This window comes from Psittacula echo (genome assembly GCF_963264785.1).
Source record: "Psittacula echo genome assembly, chromosome: 1".
NCBI lineage: Eukaryota > Metazoa > Chordata > Aves > Psittaciformes > Psittacidae > Psittacula > Psittacula echo.
Window position 1 is genome coordinate 111,842,543 of NC_137735.1, and position 25,410 is coordinate 111,867,952.

Below are 25,410 nucleotides of genomic sequence, written 5' to 3' on the forward strand. Positions count from 1 at the left end.
ATTTTTACTGTTCTATGTTGAGGAGATGTGCCTGGGGCAAGACCTCGAGCTATTGAGCAAACTCAAATCGATCAAGTATTGCCTGTTCAAAACAACTTGCAGCTTGATTTAAGGGCCCCGGACTTTGCAAGGAGGAACTGCTCTGGCAAGTTGTTGGCAAATCCCTCGTACGTTTGGAAATGGCTGCTAATATATAGGCAGGTGATGGCAACAAGAGGGTTTGAAAAGCAGGCTCCAAAAAAATGAACCCAAATAGCCCCACAAAAGATTTTATTTTTTTTTTTTAAAGAAAGATGAATTAAAACCCAGGTGAGCAGCATTTCAGGGCCAACAGTTGTCCCAACCTTCAAACATTAACTTGTGGGTGAATGAGGATCTTGGGGTACCTGCCAATGGGAAGCTCAGCATGGATGTGCATTGAGACCACAGGAACACTACTTCAGAGTGGAGCCCATCTCCCATTACATATAGCTGTTGGTGTAAGGCTGAATTAGTGCAAATAAGAGGGAATGTATTTACTTTGGCATCTTGCCTCTCATCAGACTAGATTTCATTGTTACACTAATCTCTACAATCTACAGTAAGCTAAAGAGTTGTGTTCTTGTTTTTCTTTCCCTGTGCTGAATTTTGGCAGTGTAGATGAAAATTTCATGCCTTTTGCTGCTTTTCCCTGTGATACTTTCCTTGGAGTCTTCTTCCTTTGATATCTCTTGCTGGCCTAACATATGCTACATTTATAAACCCGCAATTTCTAGTTTACAAAAAGTCTACTAAAGGCTACTGGCTTTATTACATCTGCCTTAGCATTCCTAATGTAGACTACCCTTTAGGAAGATTTTTAGAGTTCAGTATATTCTATGTGTTTGTACTTAATGTACAGCAGGTAACTCAATGACAAATTTATTTGATATGAAATGATATATTATAAATAGAAATATAAAAATATTATTTAGATACATTTGGGAAGCATTTGTTGTTTTGCAGATACAGTCAGGGTCATGTGTCAACATATTCTCTGCATAAGGTCTTGGGTATTGTTTTAGGAGTGGCAACTGATACTCTCACATGCAACGCAGCAGGGTTTTAAAAATCAGAGTTGCAGAACTGAGAGTCATGAACTGTTTTGTAGCAGGAGCTTACAGAAGGAAACAGAGGTAGTCCTCGAATCAGCCATGCCATAAGAGGCAAAAAGGGGAGGAAGGAACATTCCCTTTCTGGGAGGATCCCTCTTCTCCAAAGGATGGAGCAAGAGAAGCAGAGAACCTGGCTTGCATCTCCCACAAAGTGTCAGCCATACAGATTACCTCCTTTGGTTTTGCTTTTATGCAAAATGGTTGCAAATCTTGCCAAACCTAGGCCAGGAGCTGCTTTTAATAAGGCAGAGGAGCTGTTTCAGGACAGCTTATACAGTAAGATCATGCGCCCAAACAATTATGGTGAATGTAAGTTCCTTTGCACACAAGGTTTAGTTTCAGACAGGAGAAAATCAAGGCTATCTGGGGTCAGGAATGCTAATACTTTCTTTGGTTAGGGAGAGTAGTTTCATTTTGTTTGCCTCTCTAAGATGTCTTGTATCTTACTGGCAACTTTTAAATAGTACAAAAATGTGTACACATGCTTAGGGCTCTGCAGATTATAGCTGATCAGCAAATGACTCCTACCATGTTCCTGCAGGTGTGAGAAGAGCTGAGAGCTGCCTTCTGCAGGCTTCAGTCTGGCCTCACGTCCTCTGCAGGAATCAGTCCAGATCACTGAAAAGGGCTTTTCTACAGTCAATCTGTTTTGGAATAGAAATTTATTTGATATGACAGGCTTTATTCTTAGAAACAGATTTTATGGGTTAGTGGTGGCCTTGGCAGTCCTGAGGCAATGGTTGGACTTGATGACCTTAAAGGTCTTTTCCAACCTAGTTGATTCTATGATTCAGCCCACTATCACAGTGGTAGTAGCCAACAACGTCTACTTGTTGCTGTAACTCTTAAAAAATCCATGTGCTTCTCCTCTCCTTCATTCACAGGGACCCTTGTGGCAAACAGTTATGACTTTGCAAACTCCTGGGCTTTGCACAGTGAAAACAAGCAATGCAAGAGAGTGCAGACTCCAAGCAACACCTGCAACATTTCATCTGAGATTGCAGAGAAGGTTGGTGCCACAAGATACTATTCTGGTTTTGGTCCTCCCATACCTGAAGGCAGCTTGCCTGCCCTGTGGCAGAAGAACACAAATACTTCCTTGTAATCTATGTCTGCACCTAACGTGGTCCTCCTGCAGCAAGCAATTAGGATGCGAGATGCAGGAGATATGTGCTTTAGGTTTCTGAGGTGCAGTGTGGTCTGAGATAGCTACACTGGGCATTGATCTCGCCACTGCACTGGAACAAGGTGCATGGCTCCTCATCCAGCTAGTTAACTGTGGGGCTGGTGGTGGCTGTATGTAGGTTGCTGCTGTGGCGCATCAGGATCAGGTGCAGGGCGAAGGTGGAAGTAACACATCCGCAACGTTGCCTGTGATGTCTGTGCGTGTTTGCAGTGTTTCCATGAGCCAGCGTGGGGCTGGATGCAGGATGCAGCTGTGTGCCTGCAGTTCCTGAGCTCCCTGCTTGCTCTGGCTGGGAACAGCAGGAGGATTTCTGTACTGGGCTGCCCGGTGCTATAGAGAAGTGACCTTGGAGACTGCATGTTATGACTGATGTCTTTCTTACATGCAACATTGAGAAAGGAACAGTTTATTCACTAGTTAGTGAATGCAATTTTTCTCCCCTACTCCACCCTGCCTGTCACTCTTCTTTCTAAAACTGTAGTACCTATATACACCTCGCTCCCAACACACAAGCATCAAATGGATAAGCAAAGAAACCAACAGCTCATTTGAGCTTGAAGGGTGAGTTGCTGCCAAAGAAACTTTGGTACTACTTGGGAAAGGTGTGTTAAAGTTGTGCCTGTAGAATGAAGTAGTCAATTCCCTTTCTGATTCTGCCAGCTGGGAAGCAACAGTTCTGAAACCTCTGTGAGCACCACCACCACAAATGGTGTTTGTGAATGTGTTGCAGCAGTTCATATACTTGGGAGTCATCAGAGCGGCAAGGTTCTTCAGCCAGGCTATTTTTGACAGAGGAGATGTTCTCTGTAGATGTTGCAAAGGCTCTGTGCTTTTTCCCTTGCCAGAAGGAGGAGGTTCCTTCAGCTATGCATATAATGGTAGCTCTGATTTGCTGAAGAAACACAGAACTGCTTGTCTCAGCCATCTCTGTGACCCTTTTTGCTGCATCAACCTTTTTCTTCTTCTCTTTTATAAGTATAAACATGTTCCTTGTTTTCCTTAGGCACAGGGTGGACACACACAGATAGTCACTTCCAGGGAGGAAGGCTACTTCTAGGGAGGAAAGTAGCTTTGAGCATATACTGACTGCATATATGACTGTCACGGTAAATTGAGCCTACATCCATTGAGGGCTCGCATCTGGTCTCATGTATTCTACAAATCAGAATAATATTGTTGGGTGTGAGGTTTAGATTTATGCCAGAGTAACTAAGGCCAAACTTTAGCTGTCTGTTTCTTGCTATGCAGGACCTGTAGACCGATATTTGTTGAACCAAGCTCAAATAATTTCTCAGGAGTAGTGGCACTTTCTGGAACATATCTGCTCTACAGCTACTTTGCATGCTGGTTTCCTAGTTACCTGGAAAAACCTGACTAGGACTTGGACAAGCTTGCAAAGTTCTGACTCTATATTTCCACTAAGCTTTTGGATGGGGACATATGTATTAGACATGTTCTGAAATTCAGTGAAGCATGCTCCATATCTTCAGTCTTGCAGCCTGCACACTTGACTGAGAAAACACAGCAGTGATTCCAGGTTGAAAACCTGCAGCCTATGTTTGTTTTTTGAGCTGAGGTGGTACTTTGGGGCATTCCTGTCCGGGACAGGACTGATTGAACAACTGACTTGAGTAGTGGTGTGTGGTGCCAAGGGGGTGACCAAAGCATGAAGGGTTTCAACCTGGTTGAGATGTCTTCTGAGGGACAAGACTGAGTTTTAAACCTGGTTACAGCAGGGTTAATTCTTGTGAATGGTGTTGGCCAGTGGAATTTTATCTGTTCAGGCAAGTTTAGTGTTTAGAAAATGTCAACATTGCAACTGAAGTCTGGGAGAGGCATGCTGGGCGAAATCCTGTCTGATGGGTAGACTGCAACTAATGTGAGTTTTATACAGATCATGTTAAATATTGATGCTTTGTTGGATAAAGTTTGCTCTCCCACAAATGATTTTATTTGTGGATATGGGATTTATTTGTTTTATATGTTTATTTATTTGGGATGGAATTATCTTCTCTTATGTGAGTTCATGAGCTCACAGCATTTAACATTGGCTTAATCTATTCACTGTGCAAGAATAAACACAGCACTATTAATAGAAGACCAGCCAAAGGAGCGCCTTTTGAAGAATGTGGGGCTTTTTAATAGCCTGCTTTGTTTGCTTGCTTCAGCTTCAGGAATGTAAATCTCCTCCATCTCCCAGCCTGCCTCCCTCCCTGCCTCCCTGCTGGGCGATCAGCTGCTAGGTGAGGAAAACAACATCTTTGGTTCAGTGTGCTCCTCCCACCTCTGTCCACCCACTCAGGGTAGATCTGTGGTTTACTTTGCCCTCTCTGCCCCCCACCACAACAGCATCCTTGGAGAAGTGGCTTCTGACTTCTTCACAAGTGCAGTGAAGGCTAAAAGTACTGTTTCTCTAACCTCAAATTGTAGAAAACACGGGCAATTTCGTATTCTTTAATAAGGAAGAGCTCTTGTTTTGATTAACAGCTCCATGTATCAGCTAAAGATCTTGACCCAGCTCACTCTTACCCTGCTGTTGCTCTAGTCCTCTCCCTGCCCTCCACCTCCAAAACACATACACACTTCCATGTGTTTAACTACTGCTGTGCCTGTAGATATGGTTTCTTCTCAGATATTGTATTCTTCTCCTAGGGCGGGAGGCGGCTTGGCATCTGCATGACGTAGGTGCCTGTTGGCTACCTGTCTTGTGACCCGTAAAGCATGCCAAAGTGGGTAGTGCTGGAGGGAGGGAGCTGCTGCCTCTCTTCCATGCCCTGCCCTCTAAGGCTGCCTTTTAGTTACCAAAAAGAAATCCGAGATCACAAAGAGATCTCTTTGCCAAAACCGATCTGTGTTGTCTGTTTTTTTTCCACCACGCAATGTGATGATTTAGGCTACATGTTCAATGAATTACTGCCTAATAGGCTTTTAGATGACTAGCGTGGTAGTCATGTTAGCATGGGTAACATGGATCTTGACGTATAAAATGGAGTGATATGGATAACTACAGTAATAAGGCAGCCTTGAAAATAATATATATGTTTTAAGGCATTATGATTGGTTTATGCATTCTTAGATGTTTATTTTTTAGATTTCACCTTTAATAGAAATGGTGCTTGGAGGCCACAGTTCACTGTGTTCTTTCTTTTTTTTTTTTTTCTTATTAGGAAACTATACCTGTAACATGTTAGATGTGAAAATAATTAAAAATAGAATTCAAATAATTCCTGCGTTTGCTGAAACTCAGCTTTTCCTGCAACTGGTAAAAAATAAATCTACTTGTATCCCATGGAGTATTTCCATATGCAGTAAAGAAATAGCATTCATCCCCAGATCTGAAAGCAAGTGGGAGAGGTTCTTGTCTACCATTACAAATTATGGTCGAAAAGCTATCACAAGCAGGTCCAGCAAAGACATGGACATACGATGCCATAAAAGGTTTTAGGGATGAAAAGGAGGCCTGTTATATCTAAAATCACGTTTTTCTGCTTCTGAAATATACAGGTTAGCTGAATCAGCATTTGAGTGAAGTGACTTCTGTCAGTTATTATGTTTGCTCAAATGTAAAGCCAGCATTTGGCATACTAAACATGCTGGCTTTGGAAGCTTTTTACCTGGAAAGATGGGAGGCTAAGTCATTCTCCATCTGAGTGAGCCAAAAGATGTATTATGAAAAACTACACCCAATTGTGGCATCAAAATATGCCCTTCCTAAATGGAGAAACACTTCCATGTGTCTGTATATCATAGGGTTTAAAATTCAAGGGAACAAGAGAGTGCCTCTGCTTTCTTCTTTTATTTTCTAGGTTATATCTCTTTAATGGCAATTGTTAAGCAATAGGCAAATGCAGTTCTTGTAGCAGCAGAAGACAACGCTGCAAAAATTGGAAGAATGTACAAAATTCCACCTACAGCTCTGTGTGGTGGGACTAGGGCAGAAAAAAGGTCAGCAAGTTTGTGGTTGCTAAGGGTTGTTAGTACCAGGACACTGCCAACCCACTTAAAGAAACACTTAAAATAAAACTCATGCAGAAGTCAAGGGAAAAGTTTCAAGACCTTTACATGTGCTTTGGATATTGCAGTCAGTTCTGCTAGATTTAATTTTACAGGCACCTATACTTCAAGCACTCTTTCAGCCTAAGTCTGCCCTCCCTGGTTGACTAGTTTTAGATGATTCTTTGGCTGTGTGGAGCTGCTTCCAGGACCATTCCTCCATGACCAGGAATGCTACAGCAGTCGGTGAGACTGCCAGTGTCTGGTGCTCACCATGCATATGCATTGTGTCTTAAACTAGAGGACAAGGACCTCTCTTAGATCAGCCTGACCATTGTGTTTTAAAGAGAGAAAGGAGAGAGAATAAAAATGATCTGCTTCCTTTCTTCTAGTGTTTTTTTTTTTTTTTCCAGCTGGTTCACCATGATGGCTGCTATCTGGGCATTAGAATTATTCCAGGCTGGAGCTGATTTTCTGGAGGACAATCATGTTCATCTCCCTAAAGGCAATATGTTAGCATTGCTTTTAGTTCCCTGAGGCATTTCTCGGAAAGCTCAAAACCTCTTTCTGCATGTGGTTGTTCACCGGGCACTTTGCTAAACTCTAAATATATTCCCAAGGGACCAGACATTTCTGGTTGGTTTGTCTTCATAAGTAAGAAATTCTCTCAGTTCAGACATGTATTAGCTTTCGCTGATCAACTGGACAAAACACCATCTAGGGAAAACTAGTCTTTTCTACTCATCAGTTTTCCTATACAGGTATACCAGCTGAAATTCAGAGAAGATATCTAGACATCTGCTGACCTCTGGGTTTTTGGTTTTTTTTTGCTTCACATTTTAGATCTCCCAAAAAATGAAGGCTCCCACTCCACCTTCTCCCCCTACTTTTTTTATTTTGTTATAACACAGCAATCTGCATGTGCAATCTCCTCAGGTACTTGTTAAGGTATTCAGGAGTAATGCATTGTTACTGTGAACTGCTCTGAAGAACATGCCCCCATATTTAATGCCTGAAATATACAGCATGGTTATATCTGTTTATACAAAACACAGTCAAATAAGTAAAATAAAGTTATGCTTCAACTGTTTGTACCAGAGTTGTCTCAAAAAAAATCATTTTTTCACTTATCTAAACTCAGCATCATCCTTTCAGAAAGTTGCATTGAGGATCTCAGGCTTATTGAACTGTGACATAATGCATATATATGAGAAAGTCTATTTGGGAGACTCCTTTAGAGAATTAAGCTAAGTTTTCCTTAGGTTTTGTTTCACATACAGCTGTTTCCTCTTAGTTTGCTGCCATTGAAAAGAAAGGTCTTGGTACCCTCCCCCCATCTCACTGTGCAGTCCTCTCATTACACTAGCTATCACCCTGCTGATTTAACTTGTGAGAAGAGCAGAACAAATTGCTTTTCTTCCCTGAATTATTTTTCTGCTATTTATCTGGGCTAAATTGACCTGTTGTGCATTGGACAAGCCAGCAGGAGTGACAGGAGCATGTGGCCAGAAGTGGGAAACAAATTTGATTCCTCAGATTCCAGTCAGACTTGATCTTTTAGCCTGAAACTTACTCCGTTCCCTCATTATCCAAAAGATGGTCTGGTCATTTTTCTTCCCAAGTACTTCAATAGTAAGTTCCTTTCCCTTGCTGTGTGTATCTTCCTGGTACTCGAGATGCCATCTGGTTCTACATTGGTAAGAAGCAGTTCTTTGCTTCCCTCCATTTGCTGACTGGTTGACTGACATGTTTCTGCATGAAACATCCCTTATATGACACTCTATTTTATAATAATCAATATATTAATGTCCCTCTGTGTGTATATATATACAGGTGTGATGAGTAAATGGATGTAGCTCACTACTAGCTCGACTGTTGATATTATTTAACTACACAGTGGTGTTAAATACTAGCCATGATGTTATTTAACAATAGCGGTGACAGCGTGTTTTGAAAAGCTGGGATTTCTCTCTTCTTCCTGAGACTATAATAATTAATTTTGCCCCCCTTTTTTGTCTCTCTCTTTCTATCTTTGCCCCTCACTTGTTATGCAGGGTGTCATCGAAACCTGCCAGCTACTAAGAACATCTTTGACCTTCTCCCGGTGCCACCATCGAGTTGATCCAGAACCATACATCGATCTCTGTGAAAGAGACATCTGTGCCTGTACCCAGGGCATGGACTGTCACTGCTCGGTGTTCCTTGATTATGCAAGAAGCTGTGCTGATGAAGGAGTGATTTTGGACGGGTGGCCTGAAGAGAGCACATGCAGTAAGCTGACAGAATTATTCCTAGGCTGCTTATCCCAAATGAGATCATGCTTGTATTGCAGATTTACGTGCTGCAGCTAAAAGTAACTGGTGCTTTTTTAGGATGTTGACGCAGGTTGATTTAGGCATGGCAGGTTAAAAGAAGTGCCTGTTACTTCCATTTATCTGAAGAGCCTTTGTTCGCTCCCTTTTTCAGCTCTCCATCACCCACCTTTTTTCTAGAATTCGTTGTCACTAAGGCAGGACTGTTTGAACCACATATTCTGAGCTGTTACAGGTCCTGCCACGGTATACAAAGTCAGTAAAGACTTACTTGATACTCAAAGATATAGACTAGGATGTTTCGGAGCTATTTCACATATGGCCCAGTTGTGTGATGTTATCCCGCCTGTACTGGTAAGTCAGCATCCTTGTGAAAGGCTCTCCTTGATATTTATTTATTTATTTATTTATTTATTTATTTATTATAAAATCAGTTGTTTCATCCTTTATTTGCTTGAACCAGTTACATTGAAATGGAGACGTTGCCTTTTTTTAAGCTAAATTTTGTCTGTTACAGATCCTGATTGCATTTTGTAATACTGCTTTTATTAGCTTAATTTTGCTGAGGTCAGAGGTCCTGATTGCATCTTTGCTGAGATTTTCAACAAGGAAGTACATGGATTGACTGGGATGGATTGCATTTATAGAGAAAAGGTCATGTTTGCACCCACTGTTGCTATATGCATATGCTTCTGCTGGAGAACCCTGGTTAAATACATAAGCACACAAATGAGCAATAATAATATCAATCCTCTGATATCATCTTCTTAGTGATTTTCCTCATGATTTTAGATGACACAGGAAAGACAATTTTCATAGGATGTTTGTGTAAATTGGTTTCATAGAGTAGCTGACTGATATATATTGACAATGCCTTCTTCTCTGGTAAAGATATTCTGCTACTGGTCACCACTAAAGAAAATGGAAAGAAAATTATGATTAGGGCAGGAAGATGCTGCCAACCACTTTTTGAATGGATTGTACACCAGAGGAGAGTCTTCTAGCAGTAATTTGTTACCTTTCCACTGGGACATAAAAGGGATCTTCACATCAGGAACTTAATTTTCCATCACCCTTCACCTGTGCTATGATGCTTTCTCAGGAGATGATGATGATAGTTGCATTGGAGGCATGAAACACTTTGCTGTGTTGGCAGGGCTCTAGTGCTGGCACACTGTACTAGTGCGAGCTGGTGCCCAAGCCCTGGAGCCACAGAGGGCAAGACTGCTACTTCGTTATCCTCCCACCTCCTTCAATAGAGGGTTTGCTGGGAAAGGGCAGGCTCTAATCTTTTCTTTCTACTCCATGCCCATGCAGTTTTGAGGGATATGTCTATGCATCAAAATGAAGGGATAGCTATAGTGTATGCTTGTATAATGGCCTAGCTTAGATAATGACAGCAGTGAAGATACCACACCATAGGTGTTATCCTCGGATGGCAATTCTCTGGAAGAAGAAGGATGGGATTTCAGTATTAACTGTCTCTCATTTCTCTCTGGAAACAGGGAACAGTATAATTTCACAAATGAGTGGAGTAATTGCTTAGCTTAAAGGTACAGAATATGCTTGTTTATCCAAATTACTTATTTGTTATTGCAAAACTTCTCCACATGTTTAATTGTTCTTAATGCACTGGTTTTCATTATTAAGGTTCAATTTATTAGAAAAGAAATTGGCTTTAACTTTTAAGTATTTACTACACTACCTGACAGATGATGATATTGCAGCAAACTGAAAATGAAGTATTTGTTAAATGTCATGCTCTTGAATAAGAAATCATTGATAGGAGAGCCTATAAACTTTTTAATGTCCCTGTGATTCAGCCTTTGATAATTAAGGGATTTATTTTTTTACGAGTTATTGAGGAATTTTCACTTCTAATTTCTATTAATTGTTTCAGGGCCAAGATGTCCAGTTGGCATGCAGTATAAGGAATGTGTATCCCCTTGTGCCAAAACCTGCCAAAGCCTGAATATCAATGAAGTATGTCATGGACAATGTGTTGATGGCTGCAGCTGCCCTGGTAATTTATTTACTGGATTATTCACAGAGAAACATTTGGCAATGATGCTACTTATTTTATTAGAAGAAGGAAAGCTGTGTCTTCCCTTAAATTTTCTTGAAATCAGAAATACTTCTCTTTTCTGGGACTAAACCAGTTTCTGTAATGCCTGTATGCTCACTTGATGAAAGGGCCATTTTTCAGACCCAACTGAAAAATAAATGTTTCTGTGAAAATCAGCACCAACTCTAGGGTTGCCTTTCTTTCTTGGTGAGGGACTGCTTACCACTGATGTATCTAGATTCCTTTTGAATTGCTTTTGGTTAGAAGCATCAAGTTAGAGGAAGGAGCAAATAGAATGTACTGAAGGAGTTTCTTACAGAAAACCAGTATGTGTAGGCCTTGCACTATAATTCCAGAAATCTTAATGATTGTACATGAATGATTTCACTTCCTATTGCATTGTTTGCACAGGAGAGTTGATTTGCTTCAAGGGGCAGCCTAACCACCACAGTCTTCCTCCTATGTCTATTGTACATAAGACAACTGCAGGAAGAGAGTCATACAAAGCATGATGGAGGTTTGCTGAGAACATAATTTGGTTTCCGAAACAAGTCAGTAATGACAATGTCATCCTTGTTTGAGGAGTTTTCATTGCATCCAGAGCTTAGTAGCTGCACATGGAGGATGAAGCCAGATGTGATGTAGCCAGACACAAGACCTTATTTTGTTGTGAAGGATCTAGCTATTATATTTGTGCAGTCCTGGGGTTGTTGGGGAAGGCTGAAGGAGATGAATCCACTGGCTACACAAGGACTTTCACTGTGTTCTTCCTTTGGTAGCTGCACTGGTTAGTTCAGACCTGAAAAGGTCTAGGGAACTGAGAAGAAGCAGGAGTTCAACAGAAAGCTTCCTGCATGAGAAACAAGCAGATGGTAGAAGGAACTGCATGAAAAGAATTACCAATCAGCAGTTCAAAAATTTTACTGTTACTTATTGCACAGTCAACAGGGAAGAACTTTGATTTGAGCTTCCTAGAGAACCAGGTGGATCTGACAGATGAATAGAGGAATTTGGGATTTAAGATGAGGATTATACATTTACTTAGCTTCTTTCCAGTGCTCTGAGAATCAAAAGGATCTGTTCAACGATGTGTTTCTTTTTTTTTTTTTAAACTTAAATGCACAACACAGTCACTTTAATTGCTGTAAATAGAATTACTGTTGCCAGGAAAAAAGGCGGATGTTCTGTTTTGTTGCGCTCTCTGGAGAGCCACACCACTCTTAAATGCTCACATATTGTTTTGAATATTTCTCGCTGAAAGGCTTTTCTTAACAGCAAAGGTCTTTCCAAGCAGCTATATGGGAAGAATGGGATAAAGGGGACTTACCTGTGTCTCACTGTCAGTGGTAACTGCTGCTGCCAGGATAAGGGGCCAAAAATCTCTGCAGGCAATTGGAAGGAGTCCCTCAAAGAAGAGGGACAGGGGTTATCAGCAAATAAAATGTTTTGCTAAAATAGCTCTTTTTAAAATAGAGGAATATCAACCATGTTTCAGCATGGGGATCTAAGAGAAAGAAACGTCATTTATTTTATTGCTAGCTTATAGTGCAATCTTGGACAAGTCTTGTAACCTTCTGGGCCTCTGTTTATCTTTGCAAGATAAAATACTCTCTGTATAGAATAGGTAGCTATATTTGTGTAATATGAAAACCTCAGCAGTTGGATCCAAGTTGGGAAGCTGGCCCTTTCACTTTTTGCTTCTGCAGAAGTTGAGAAATGAAGCACAGCTCCACATTATAATGTCTCTTCTCTCAGACTCAGTCTGCTAGACTTTTATGGTGTCTAACTTCATTTATTCATTCCCTATGTTTCTCCTCATATAACAAACACAAAGCCTGTCTAGACACCCTTTACAGCAGTCAAGGGCAGTAAACCAACAGTCAGGTTTCTAGATCATCTCTGATCAACCTTGATTGTGCTCCCTGTGTTTGACTCATATGTTTCAATATGTGTGTTTTGGACTCACTGAACAAAGAGCTCTTCTGAGGGCATCAGAAATGCTCCATTCAGCACATCTGAGGGAGAGGTAGCGCTAAAAGGAAAGTAGACCTCAGCACTTGTAAGGCTTTTTGGCAAGCCTAATTCATTTTTATTGCTGTGACTAACTATGGATAATAATGCATATGAAGTCTTGCCAAAGTATATGAATAACTAGAAAATCTAATTGTATTCATGTTTGTGCTCCTGTGTGTGTGTATGTGCGACGTGTATATCTACTGCTACCTGACCTATCCAGATGGAAAGCTCCTCGATGGTGAACATTGCATTGAAAGCTCTGACTGCTCCTGTATCCACTCTGGAAAACATTATCCTCCTGGCTTCACCATCTCTCAGGACTGCAACTCATGGTAAACTCCGTGTTGCTCTGGTGTGGCTGTTGTTGTTCTAGATAAGTACTACACACCAGTCAGTGACTGTTTTAGAAGATTTTTCTAGAAAGCCTTTTTTAAAAAAATCCTTTCCTTGGCAAAGGACCTGCTCTCTGATTGGAAATGCCAGACCCTTCCAAGAAATGAGCTGTTCACAAAGACAAAATCAGCTCCGCTTTTAAAGGGATATTTGATCTGATAGAACAATGTGAGGGTCATACTCCTTCAAACAGTAGAGAACTACCTGTTTCCTGTGGATAAGACAGACTGGCAGGTTCCCGTGTCTGGTTAATGTCAATGGTGGTGTCTTTGTTTGGACTTCCTACATTTATTTAACCTCTAAACCCCGTTTCTTTCCAAGAGGAGTTAGCTCAGGAACGCCCTTGAAACTTCTTGCAAAGCTAATGAATCTTCCCAGCTGCATGGCTCATGAATGCCAGCCTGAAGGGGAAGGCTAGCTGTCTAAAGAAAGGAAGGGGAATGAGTAATGTATTCCTAATCTGGTTTTGTGTAAGTGTGAACATATTTGTGGAAGGAGTTCAGACAACTTTGTGCCCATATGTTTTCAATTAGAGTACAGAAGAGGGACCCAGTGCAGGCCACCGTATGCAGAAGAAAGATGGTCTGTGCATCATCACTGCGAATCGGAGGTTTTTCATTACCTGCAGCATGTGTCACAGAATTGAACCATAACCATGACAGTAGCATTTTGTCTTTTTCCCTGGAGCTGTCTGTAGCTTTGAGTTTGGCCACGTTGTTCAGCCTTTTCTCCTGAGAAACCAGTGCTGCCTGATAGACTGCGTCGTTAGAAAATGCTTCCTATTATTCAAATTTGGTAATGCTGTGGAGGACATTGACTCTGCATTTACCATGCTCAATAAACTGATGCCCAACAAATGTTTTTCCAGGGCTGAGATAATTAAAGAAGTAAGAAGAATCTAGCATCTCTTGAAACTTAATTGATTTTTAAGATTCTGGGATTGTCTGGCATGATATCCCACAGACCCAAGAATGACAGACATCTCAATCACTATCAGTGCATGTTACTGGTTACTAGTAGTGCCCAAGGGAGATGGCATTAAATCCACCATCCAAAGACATTAAAGAAGAGACAATCCACCTCCTTACAATTTGCACAGAAAGGGAAACCTAGCAAGAGGAGCTTGAGTTTGCAGTGTGCCATTGAATTGTTGAAGGTCTGCTTTAGCAAAAGTCTAGCTAGCCAATGAAGGAAAGGTATTATTGCTCTTCTGTGATGAACTCATGAGGTTGTGACTTGAGTAGTGTGCCCGCTGCAAGAGAGAGGCACTGGAGAGGACGCTGGAGATGATCACATCAGGGGAGTTTATAATGTGAGAAACATTTGTTTGAAGGCTAATGGGGGAACTTTCACTGCCTAAAGGAGGATTGTAAAGAAGACAGGGCCAAGCTTTTCTCAGAGGCAAATGATGAAAAAGCATGAATCAATGGACACAAGTTGCAGCAGTGGAAATTCTCTTTAGACACAAGAAAAAATTCTTCCCCCCAGATGGTGCAGCACTGGGACAGCTGCCCAGAGAGGCAGTGGGATGACATCCTGGAGGTTTTTAAACTCAAATGGACAAGGTCCTCAGCCACCTGATCTAGCTTTGAAGTTCCCTTCTTTGAGCTGGGGGTTGTAGTATGTAATTTTTCTGGAGGTCCCTTCAAACTTTAATTTTTCTATGATTCTGTTGTATTAACAGACATACTTTGAGAATTGTATTTAAAACTCATTTCACATCAGTGTAATGTAATTGAATACTGTATTCAACACAGAGCTTTGGCAGGTGAAAACAGAATTTCTTGAGTTTGCAACCATTCTAGCCCATGTTACTAGCAGGTGCTGTTGAATGATGGGAAGAAGGGATAGGTATATTAAGAAATGAGATTACGGGAGGTGGAAAGGATGCTGGGGACTGGTCCAACTTCCCTGAAACAGGGGCCCATCTTTCAATTATTTTGGAAAAAGTTGCAACAGAAGGTTTGAATTCGTGTGTTCTTGCCTAACTTTTCATGATATGTTTCCTAGCATTTGTCGGCGTGGCACCTGGATCTGCAGCAATGGGGAATGCCCAGGTAAGTCATCTGTACTCTTTTCAGGTTTTGACAAGTAAGCCTTGTCTAGATCCCTCCCATTTATATTTTTTCCACTCAGAAGGTGAAACTGTCTTGCTTGCTTTCTCCAGTACAAACCAAATAGGATCATACTTTTAAGTTATTCTCATGAGACAAGCCAGACACGGTGTTACCTGGGTTTTGTGTAGCAATAAAAAGTCCTTTTGATGAGAAGAATGGTTCCTCTTTTGATTACTTAGTTTACAAAGATTTAAGGGCCTGTATGTTCAGAGGACTGGCTTTCAGATAGAGCAATACTGCTGGTTCCTTTGACTAAGTACCGTTCCCTATGTGTTTGTGTCAATCAGCATAGTTTTGTTGATGGAACAATTTGAAGTACTGGGAAAAGATTGGGTCACTTTTAATACCCTATAGGTTTGGACGCTAATGATCATATTACAGGTGAAGGAGGGAGAAAGTAGCCACCCTGCCTTCCATGGGTGGTGGCAGACTGGAGAGGTAGATCTGCATGTGTTTGTGCTCCCCATCCTCCTACTTTACCTCTAAAACTCACTGGTACAGTTGGCTGCTGTCCCAGTTTTTTGCCCACATGGGGAATATGACTTCTCATGCTGTTATTTGGCCAGCAAAGTGCTGCCTTCCTTAATTCGTCCTGCTAGTTTTGTGGCATGTCCCCTGTCTCAGTTCCTGCGCTATGTTCAACCATGGAAAGGCCTCCTTGACCTGAAACAGCATTTGACTCTGCTTGTGTTGTGTATGGAAGAAGGCAGGGAGACAGTGTAGCTCTTTGTCTTGCTTGTTGTCCTTGCTTTTGGGAAGTGAGAGTGGAAGGGATGAGAAGGAGGCTGGGGTTATGGCAGGACAGGAAAAGAGAGAGCAGGGGTTTTTGGCTTTGGTGGTTTTGTTTTGTTGAGATGAGACACAAATTAGAACTGCAACAGTCTTAAAATGGCTATCAAAAAGTCTGTCTTTTGATTTAACTTTAAGCTTGCCTGACCCATCAATGCTCCATTTCTTCCTTTTTATGACTGAAAACGCACTTGCCCTACAGTGTCAGCAGTATAAAAAATAAAAAGTAATCTGCAACTTAAGAAATGAAAGGGGAGTGGGGTATTCAAATGTTCAAATAGAAATGACGTTTTTAGTGAGCTGTGCCAAGCAGGACTATGAGAAGTCCTGTGCTTGTGGTGTTCATTAGAGATCTCTCCAAAAGCAGGAAACCTCATTGTCTAAAACAGGGAATCAAGGACACAGGCCCAGCTGAATCATTACGTCTATTAGCTAAAGGGCAGCAACAGGTTTACAAACAAGAAATTAATCTTTTTTCAACTTCAGTTTTTACCGAGGTTATGTCCTTGCTTTCTGGTCTACTATGACTATTATGTGGGCCCAATTTTCATCCTCAGCTGCAGCCATGTTTTGTTCATAGTGATTATAGAAATTAAGATAAGCCTGATATTGAGGCTTGCAAACGGATACTGATATACAGTTTTGTGCAAGAGGGCATATAGTACCCCTGCCTCTTTCTGAGTTGGGAAGCTGTGCCGAATGAGCAGAAGTCAAAAAGGTTATTTTTGCACCTTCTGCCAATATATCCAAGTCACTTTTCAGCTAGGCTTGTGCAAGACTGAAGGTTGTATAAGTGCAGTAGTTCTGCATGTGCCTCCTAACATCTACAGACTCTTCTGAGACAATACGGGAAGGCAGCAAACCTTCCCAAAGCAGCAGCCCTTGATAGGAACGGTAGCCAAGTATATATTGTTACCTGTCCTGTTTTGTCTGTATTTGAAGCAATGTTGCAGAATATTTTTATTGTTGGCTGGTTATTTTTGCAACAAATATTTCTAACATCATGTGTCACAGAAAGTTTATATACTTAGACTCTCATATGCTTGAGGTAGTTCCATTGATTTTTTTTTTTACCAACCTGTTTATCAGGAAAGGTTTCTTTTATATCATGGGAAGGAATTGCCTAGCTGTAAGTTTGGTGATAAAGCTGGGTACCCAGCTGGAGGTAGCGCTACAGAAGCCAGTGCTGTGTCAGCCAACTACCAATAGCTGGCTAGCACTAGCAAGAAGCTCTCAAGCTGATATCATAATTAAATTAATTATGAAGGCAGTAGGTTTCAGGGAATCTCATGGGATGCATTACACCAAATGGAGTAGATAGAGGGACCCATAAGAAGAGACTTTGCCACAGGAAAGAAATTTCCCTTCCAGGAGAAATGTCAGAGGGCTGGCACTTGTTTTGGGTAGCAGTCCCTACCTCTCTATGCTGCAAACCTGTCTTTGTTCCTAGTTGCAGAGAATGCCCTGGACATAAAACTGCACATAACATGGTGGGTTATGCCTAATTTTCTTTAAATCTGTTCTCCATCTCTGATAGGCAGTTAAATGACTCTGAGTAACATAACACTTGGTTTACCTTCATCCAAGTTTAACTGAACAGAAAATAGGGTTTCCAGGGTGAGCTAGTAAATACCAAGCTGCCTTACTCTCCAGGGGATGTCATCCAGGGGATGACGTACAGTGAGTGCTGGACTTCTATTAGGGCAAATCAGAGCTGTGCAAGGCTGAGAATCTTCAGGATTTGTGAGGCTGTGCTGTAGCATGGGCTGATTTAAGATGATTAACACTGAATAATATATTGAAAAGTGAAATTTCCTCTTGATGTTCTTTAGTCGAATGCTATGTGGGACTCAAAGGCAGTGAAGTGGGAATAATTCATGGAGTTCACCTGCCAGTTTGTGACATTTAACCTTTCTCCATCCCTTGTCAGTGAATTGCCACTGCAGGCCCAGCACCTGAATTTTGTTCTGGACAAGGTCTCTGCCCACCTTGTTTGCCATGGGACCATCTCTAAGTGTGAGAGTCTATCTGCAAGTTCTGTGGAGCTGGAGCCTCCCTTTGTGTTTGCAGAGATCCTAGCATAACACGGTACTAAATCCCAGTTGTGGCACCTGAATACAGCCTTCCTGGAAATGAAAAGCCACAACTTACCAAAACATTTTAAGATGTTGATACGTTAAAATAGCCTCTTTTTTTGTAATAGAAAGGTGGGTTTGCCAGACTTTCATACTATTCTGTAAGGACTTTAGATGTAGCTATTGCAGAAATATTTTTAACTTTAAGCTAGTTAATTAAGATAATGATTCAGAGTAAAGTCCAACTAAAATTTTGCCCTTGGAAGAACTCCAGCACTGAGTATCTAACAGCTCTTCATTCTGATAAGGTATTTTTACTTCAATGCTAGAATAACTTCTTACAAGGCAGCCCAAAGAAGAAATCAACACTTGTTGGGGCTGTCTTGAAGGAGGATTTCAGACACTGTTGCCTTCATAAAACCATATTACAATGCTCTAAAAACACCAGTAGAGAGATGAAAAAGGGGTTCACTGTCTGCCAAGACACAACTGTGAAACAGAGTGAGAATTGAGGCATCTCTGCAGAAAGGCAGAGCAGCAGTGACATTCCAGCAAGTCTTGTTGCAAATCTTGATTTTTCAACTCTGTAAAAATGCTGCATTCTGCAGACAGCTCCATGGATGCCCCACTGGGCTAAGTAAAAGTGGATTTAGAGTTCTGTGTCAAGATGTTGCAAGCTCCTGCATAGTGGTAAAGAGGCAACATGTCCTAGTGTATGGAGGACTAATGCTGAGTAATCCTGAGTGTCTTTCCCAGCTCTGCCAGTCTTGGGCATTAGTGTACATCCACTCTCTGTGCCTCAGTTTTCCCATTGCATAAAGGGGGAAACTTAGTTCCTACATAAAAGAGAGTGTGGGTTGCTGCTTAGAATTGGTTAGTGCCGCCAGCACCCATCACTTACGTACTAGGTGTGACCTGCCCTGACTGCGCTGAATTTCCAGAGCCACTGAGGCATGTACTACCAAAGAATCAGATCTGCTTCAGCGCAGAGCTGAGCCATTTGCTGATGTCCTCATAACCCTTCATTTGAAACACTATATATGCTTTTCTGTAGGCATGAATTTCAGCTCTTGAGTGCGATTTGCACCATATTCCACAGCTTTTGTTGGCGCCTCTGTTACTACTGGTAATGAGTTACAGGAATAAACAGTGAGATAAGCATCTCAACAGTGCTTTCTGCTCTGCAGAGAAATTGGTCCTTGTGCAGCCTGCTCCACTGGATTGCTCTTCCACCTCAGTGGTTTAGGTTGGGGATGGGCAGGATTTTGCTCACAGCTGGCACTAGGGTGATTAATGTCTTTGCATTTTTCAGGAGAATGCTCTGTCACCGGCCAGTCCCATTTCAAAAGCTTTGACAACAAGTATTTCACCTTCAGTGGCATTTGTCAGTACTTATTTGCCAAGGACTGTGTGGAAAATTCCTTCTCGGTGATCATCGAGACCATGCAGGTAACAGCAGCCGTGGCTGGTGCCCGTGCACCTCTGTGCATGCTCTTGAGAGAGCGGGAAGGAAGGGCTGTGGGAGCATGACATGAATTGCAGATACACAGGCCAACAAATGTAATTTTCCTGTGAAATAATTAGTTTAAATAACAGATGCAGTCTTTCTTCTTACTTAATAAGTGCTTTGCTTCTCCTCACTGCTGTTCCCAGGAGTCTACCTGGAGATTGAGATTTGTAATGAGATTTGGAGAATGAGTCCTCACTGCCTCTTTGCCAGCTGAACAAACAAATGCAGGCAAGGGTGTGCCCCTTACAAAGCACCTTGAAGGCTGGGGCCTGGATAATGCCTGGGGAAAAGGCATTTCCTCAAACACAGAGTAGGGTGCACTGGCAGAGTAGAACCTCAGGTTGCTTTACATGAAGTCACATCGGCCGGTGATTTCTGTTGCTCATTAGCCAGTCATCAACTCCTGACTTTCTTCAGTGTCTCCCCTCATGGATGTGGGAAAGGCAGCTGGAGGTCAGTGAGTGGAGACAGCTGGAAAGAGGCAGGAAAGGGAACCAGGCCGGTGTGGGGAGGGAAGGAGACCCTGGAGGAGGTGTCACAGAGAGGTTAACCTGGCCATGAAATTAATCTATTAGTTGCATATGGGATTAGGTGAACTAGGCTGGAGACTGAAAAGGGTACTGAATCAAGCAGTGGGGAAGACAAGGGATGGGGATGGAGAAACTGAAGGCAGGGAGCGGTACAGTGGAATCCGGAGACTGGGAATGAAGGCGAGTATGAGCCTACTTTGCAGGACGCGAGCAACAGAGAAGTCACAGGGTGTGACTGTCTACGCACCATCTACATCTGCATCCTGCATTAGAAAGCTCTGATAATGCAGCTCTGAGGTCATCTGCGCTTGGGAACTTGCAGAACGGGTTTCCACTGAAACCTCCCTTTCGAAAGCAGGGAGGAGCCCCAGGGGCCTGCAATCCTGGTTCCTCATCCAGGAAAATAAGTAGCACAAGAGTGTAGGGCAGCATGAACTGTGCAGCTGTTTCCCAGGCTCATGGGCTATGCAGGGCATCGCGTCCTTCCTGCTGCAGCCGGGGGGGCTGGCTGTTGGTCACTGGTATGGGCTGCTCCCAGGGGTCCCAGGGAATGCCTGCGGATTGATTTCCCGGCTCTGAGGCAGAAGCTGGTGCGTGATTAGCAGGATAATGGGAGAAGGGCTTCCAGCCTGGTGTTTGTGGGATGCAAAAACTAGATCCATAAAACCATCAAGACACTCAACACATCCTGAATTAGGTGCAGAAATGCTTCCTGGGGGCCCAGGGCTAAGTATCCAGGGAAGTGAAAGGTTGAGATTCAAGGCAAATGTTCCCTTCTCTGTAGTGTGCAGATGATCCTGATGCTGTGTGCACTCGCTCAGCTTCTGTCCGAATCCGGGATATGGACAACAGCCTTATTAAAATGAAACATGGAGGAGGAGTTTCACTGAATGGACAAGACATACAGATCCCTTTGCTACAAGGTGTGTTTTCTTCTGCTAACTCTGCCCAGCCACTGATGAGTGAACACTTATGAATGTTCAGTTCAATCAAAAAGTGTTTTTAAAACCAAATTCTCACTTGCAGTCTTTTCTAGAAGCTCTGTCGTTTCAGCTTCTCTCCATTCAGCTGATACATCTTGGCTCAGCTCCTCTAAAATCAGAATTAGGCTGGTTTGTTGTTCTATGCTTTTTCAAATTATTACTATTATTTTTTATCCAGAAGCTGCAAGTCCCTCCAGCTATCTTGCAGAATGTCACAGGTAATGCCTGAGGTTTTGCAGGTTGCACATACATCCCCTCCTAGGGCTACCTGAATGCCTTAAAGCAGAACCTATGAACAAGTTTATGCAGATGTAAACTGCTGAACAGGCTCAAAGCTTGGGAAGTGTGAAGCAGGCATTGCTGGCACTCTTTGCTTTGGAAGACCTGAATGCCTCTGTTCCATGGCAGCCACTCTGATGGCCTGTTCAGTCCAACACAGCAGTCCCAGGCAATCAAACACCACATCCTGGCTTGGCTGACTGACACTTTGTGATTGTCTTAAGGTGCCCTCCGTATCCAGCGCATGGTGAGGACTTCAGTTCGCATTACCTATGGGGAAGATTTGCAAATTGACTGGGATGGTCATGGTGAACTCCTAGTGAAGGTACTCTTTCTTTCTGTCTTATCTCTGCCTATTTGCCCCCTCTGCCTTCCCACCCAAACATGTACAAAGATCTTCTTGTCTGAAATGAGAAATTGTTTTGTGTTGCATGTTAGAAATTCCATTCTTTTTTGCTACCCCCGGAGCGATATACAGGTCCTTTTGTATTCCAGAAACAAACATTTTCATCCTACAGCAGCTTGGTAGCTTTTTTTTTTTTCCCCCTCTTTTTTTTTTTTCTGCAATGACAGCCATTATTACCCATGAATAGTTTTGTGTTTTGTTCAGCAGATATCATCCAAACTGGATTTCTGCTTTCATTTCCTTTGACTGTCCTGTCTAAAGCAATGGATTTGTATGACTTAAAATAAGGAAAGAATATGGCTCCAGGGACACAGTTAATTTCCAGGAAAAACAATTAACTCACAGAAGATATGTTGCCTGCTCCTTCTACAGTGAGGAATGCTTAAAGTCACCCTTGTTTAACAATTAGGTTTTGTCTGTGCTGCAGACCACAGAGCATAGAAATACCCAAACCAGGGTGTGCGTGTCTGTGTATGTGTTATAAGCTGTAGAATGATTTGCCCGTGAATGAAGGGGAGGGAAATTATTCACTGTGGAATAGCTTCCTCATAGCTGTTAAGCCACCACTGTTTCTCCAGCTAAGCTATCTATTGCTCTCTTTGCTTGTACAAGGGGCTGTTTTCTTTTGATCATAGGTCCCAGGGGCCGCAGTTGTTGATCCTGAGAATGTAAGGATCATGAGTCCACCTATAGTGTTGCTTCCCTGTGTGATGACCTGCAGGCTACAGATACTAAGTCAGAGCAATGGGCTCCCATGTGATGCTGGGCAGTTGCAGACCTGTGTGCTCTGCGCCATGTTAGCATGGGTGGGTGATTAACCACAGCCCTGCTGCCTTTAGCCCCATTTGGAATAGGGGATCTGCAGCTGGGCCCCGTGTGGGGTGGTTTTGCTCACCAAGAAGGTTTTTGCAAGGAATGCCAGGTTTCCTGGCATTTTTTACTGAGCAGTGAGTGCTGCTCTCTCTAAACTATGGCACTGCTTTTGGAATCCTCTTGCTGCCCCCACATCTGGCTTAAATGCCACATCTGGCACAGCATAAGGGTTCCTGAAAGCTAGTTCAGAAGTACAAGAGTTGAAAGGACAACAGAGAAGGGAAGTCAAGAATATCTTCAGAAAACATCTGTGGTTTTGTTGTTGTTTCAATCTTGCCTTTATTTCTGTGCTCCAGGGGTCCCAGAAGTTGGTTTTGGACTCAGAATAATTCAGTTCAGCCTGTTGCCACATCTCAGAAGTTTTGGCTTTTCTCAGTATTCAAAGTATTTATTTTTTTTTTCCTGGTCAGAGGCCTGTATAGCCTGGCAAATCCTTTCTTAGTTAAAACAAATCTAATTTTCTGCTCCAGATCCTCCACCCATAAAAGCAGTAGAAGTTTCTCCAATTGTCTGCATTTATTCAGTTCTGCTCCTAGCTCCTTCCCTCTCTGGGCATCGAAAGCATTTTTGGAATTGCTTTTGGAGAGTTAATTTATGCTGGATTTGTAGACTGACCTGTCGCCAAATATTTCTGACAATTGGGGGAAGTGATACACTTCCATTACGTTGGGCAGACTTCTGCAAAACTTCTTTCTGTGTTCCTCAAGAAGGCTCCCCTTTCTGTGACCACTTGATATTTGTGATTTGAGTTTCCACTCAAAAACACCCCAGACTCTGGATTTGTCCGAGTCGTTGTTCGTCTGCAGAGTATACGGAAAAAGTAGCTTCCTTGGCCTTCAGTGTAAGAAGGATACATAGCCTCTAATAATTCATGTTTGTCCTCTCGATGCTCCATATTTACTCTCTGACCACTGTGTTTGAATGGAGGGAAGTATTAGGCTAAATTTTGGAAAATGTTTATGCTTTTTTATTTTTAAATTATACAGAAAAACAGTTTTCTTCAAAAATGTGATTTTCTAGCTTTTTTAGTTCTGTTTCTCTGGTTACTCCTGCCAATCTGACTGAAGTAGCACTCTACTAAATGCGTAGAGAGAGCTATTGTAGCATTAAGACACAGAGTCAGCTCCCGAGGACAGTTGGTGTACATGTGATGTACCAGATCTTTACTTCTAATAGAAACTGGCAGTTCCTACTAGAATAAAAGGTATTGGCACCTTTGTGTTGCACAAGTTTCTTAGATTTCTCCCATTTACTACTTAATTTAGGGTCCAATTTCAGCTGTTCCTGAATTAGCAGCAAGAATAAGCAGGGTGAAAAGTCCATCTGCTATATGGGTTGTTTGCAATGCCATAAGTTTCTCTAGGCAGAAGAAGCTCTCATGTGACGTAATATAACTTTAGGGGTATTATCCTCTTCCTTATTTTATTAAAGATCCTTAATGTTGAGGGGAACAACTCCTCCAACATTGCCTCTGTTTTATGACAAAACAATCTGTTTAAGTTTTCTTCATTTTCAAATTTTCTTTTAAAATGTGAAGTGGCTTTGGGTGCAGTACCTCTTCCAAAATTACCATTGGAAATATAATCATCTCACTATATTAAAACAATGCAAACCCCACTGTTGCTCTGTTTATTTGTATAAATGAAGGGGAAACACAGGGAACGACTAAACTGAATCAAGGCACAAAAGCTGTTTTTCTCCTAGTCACCTTCAATTGCCATTGAAATTATTGCCATTCAATTGCCATTGAAATTATCACGTACCATGCAAAAATTGCCCTGCTGCTACTAATAGTAGCATTTCTGTTAGAAGTTTAAAAATGCAGTACAATGAAATTGTATCTGTAGTATTTTAATCTGTATTTGGGAATCTCCTTGACTGTTAAATAGTGTATGGTTCATTCTTTAGAAAATCATGTTATATGTTGATTCAGGAGGATAATGTTATGGCTAATATTGTGTTCCTTAGCTTTCTTTAGTCTATTCCGAAAGAATGTGTGGGCTATGCGGAAATTACAATGGTAACCAAGGGGATGACTTTCTTACACCTTCTGGCATGGTGGAAGCTCTTCTGGAAGATTTTGGAAACTCCTGGAAGCTCAACGCAGATTGCCAAGACTTGTTAAAACAAGACAGTGACCCCTGCAATCTCAATCCTCGCTTAGGTACTGATCTCCCTCCAAAATTAACACATGCAGCAAACTATGATGTACCATTTTACATAACAATAAAAAATAAAAAGAAATAGAAGTAAAATAAGGAAAAAAGAGAGGAAGCTAGTGTTGCTTACATGGCCAATAGGGTGGCTGTAATCTCTGTTAAAAAGAAAACAAAACCAAACCCTGACATCAAAACCCCAGAGAGACACACTGATTGATGCAGGCTTCCTCAGGAAAACGTAATGTCTTTTTTGCAACTTTTAAACAAAAATTAGTAACGTGGGATTGTGCTGCTGTTCAGTTTGAATTGCAGTCAGAGTTAAACCATCAAAGCCACAGTACAAACTTGTGCCACTGAAACTCCTTTTACAAGTGATTTGCTTGTGATTTGATACTGTGATTTGCCCACCCAGAGGATCAACATCTGTCATCTTCACCCGTCTGATTTTAACATCTTATACACTTGTCCTGATCCCTTGTCTCCCTTCTTTTACTGCATTCTAACAGCCTTCCTCTTTCCCTCCATACTGCTTGGCTGTGTTGGTTGGAAATGGGGAGAAATTTGTGTCCCAGGTGTTACCACAACTTCTGA

General features: G+C 41.9%; 1 protein-coding gene across 1 annotated transcript in view; it reads left to right on the top strand.

The window, feature by feature from the left end:
- Positions 1-25,410, top strand: part of VWF (von Willebrand factor) — a gene marked incomplete at both ends in the record, with an annotated part of 137,037 nt that overhangs the window by 11,046 nt on the left and 100,581 nt on the right. The window contains 9 exons of the mRNA XM_080609897.1: positions 2,018-2,142; positions 8,367-8,583; positions 10,525-10,647; positions 12,926-13,037; positions 15,109-15,155; positions 19,392-19,528; positions 20,904-21,042; positions 21,606-21,706; positions 24,629-24,824. Of these exons, the coding sequence (XP_080466023.1) occupies positions 2,018-2,142; positions 8,367-8,583; positions 10,525-10,647; positions 12,926-13,037; positions 15,109-15,155; positions 19,392-19,528; positions 20,904-21,042; positions 21,606-21,706; positions 24,629-24,824 (1,197 nt within the window). The remainder of the gene's footprint in view (positions 1-2,017; positions 2,143-8,366; positions 8,584-10,524; positions 10,648-12,925; positions 13,038-15,108; positions 15,156-19,391; positions 19,529-20,903; positions 21,043-21,605; positions 21,707-24,628; positions 24,825-25,410) is intronic.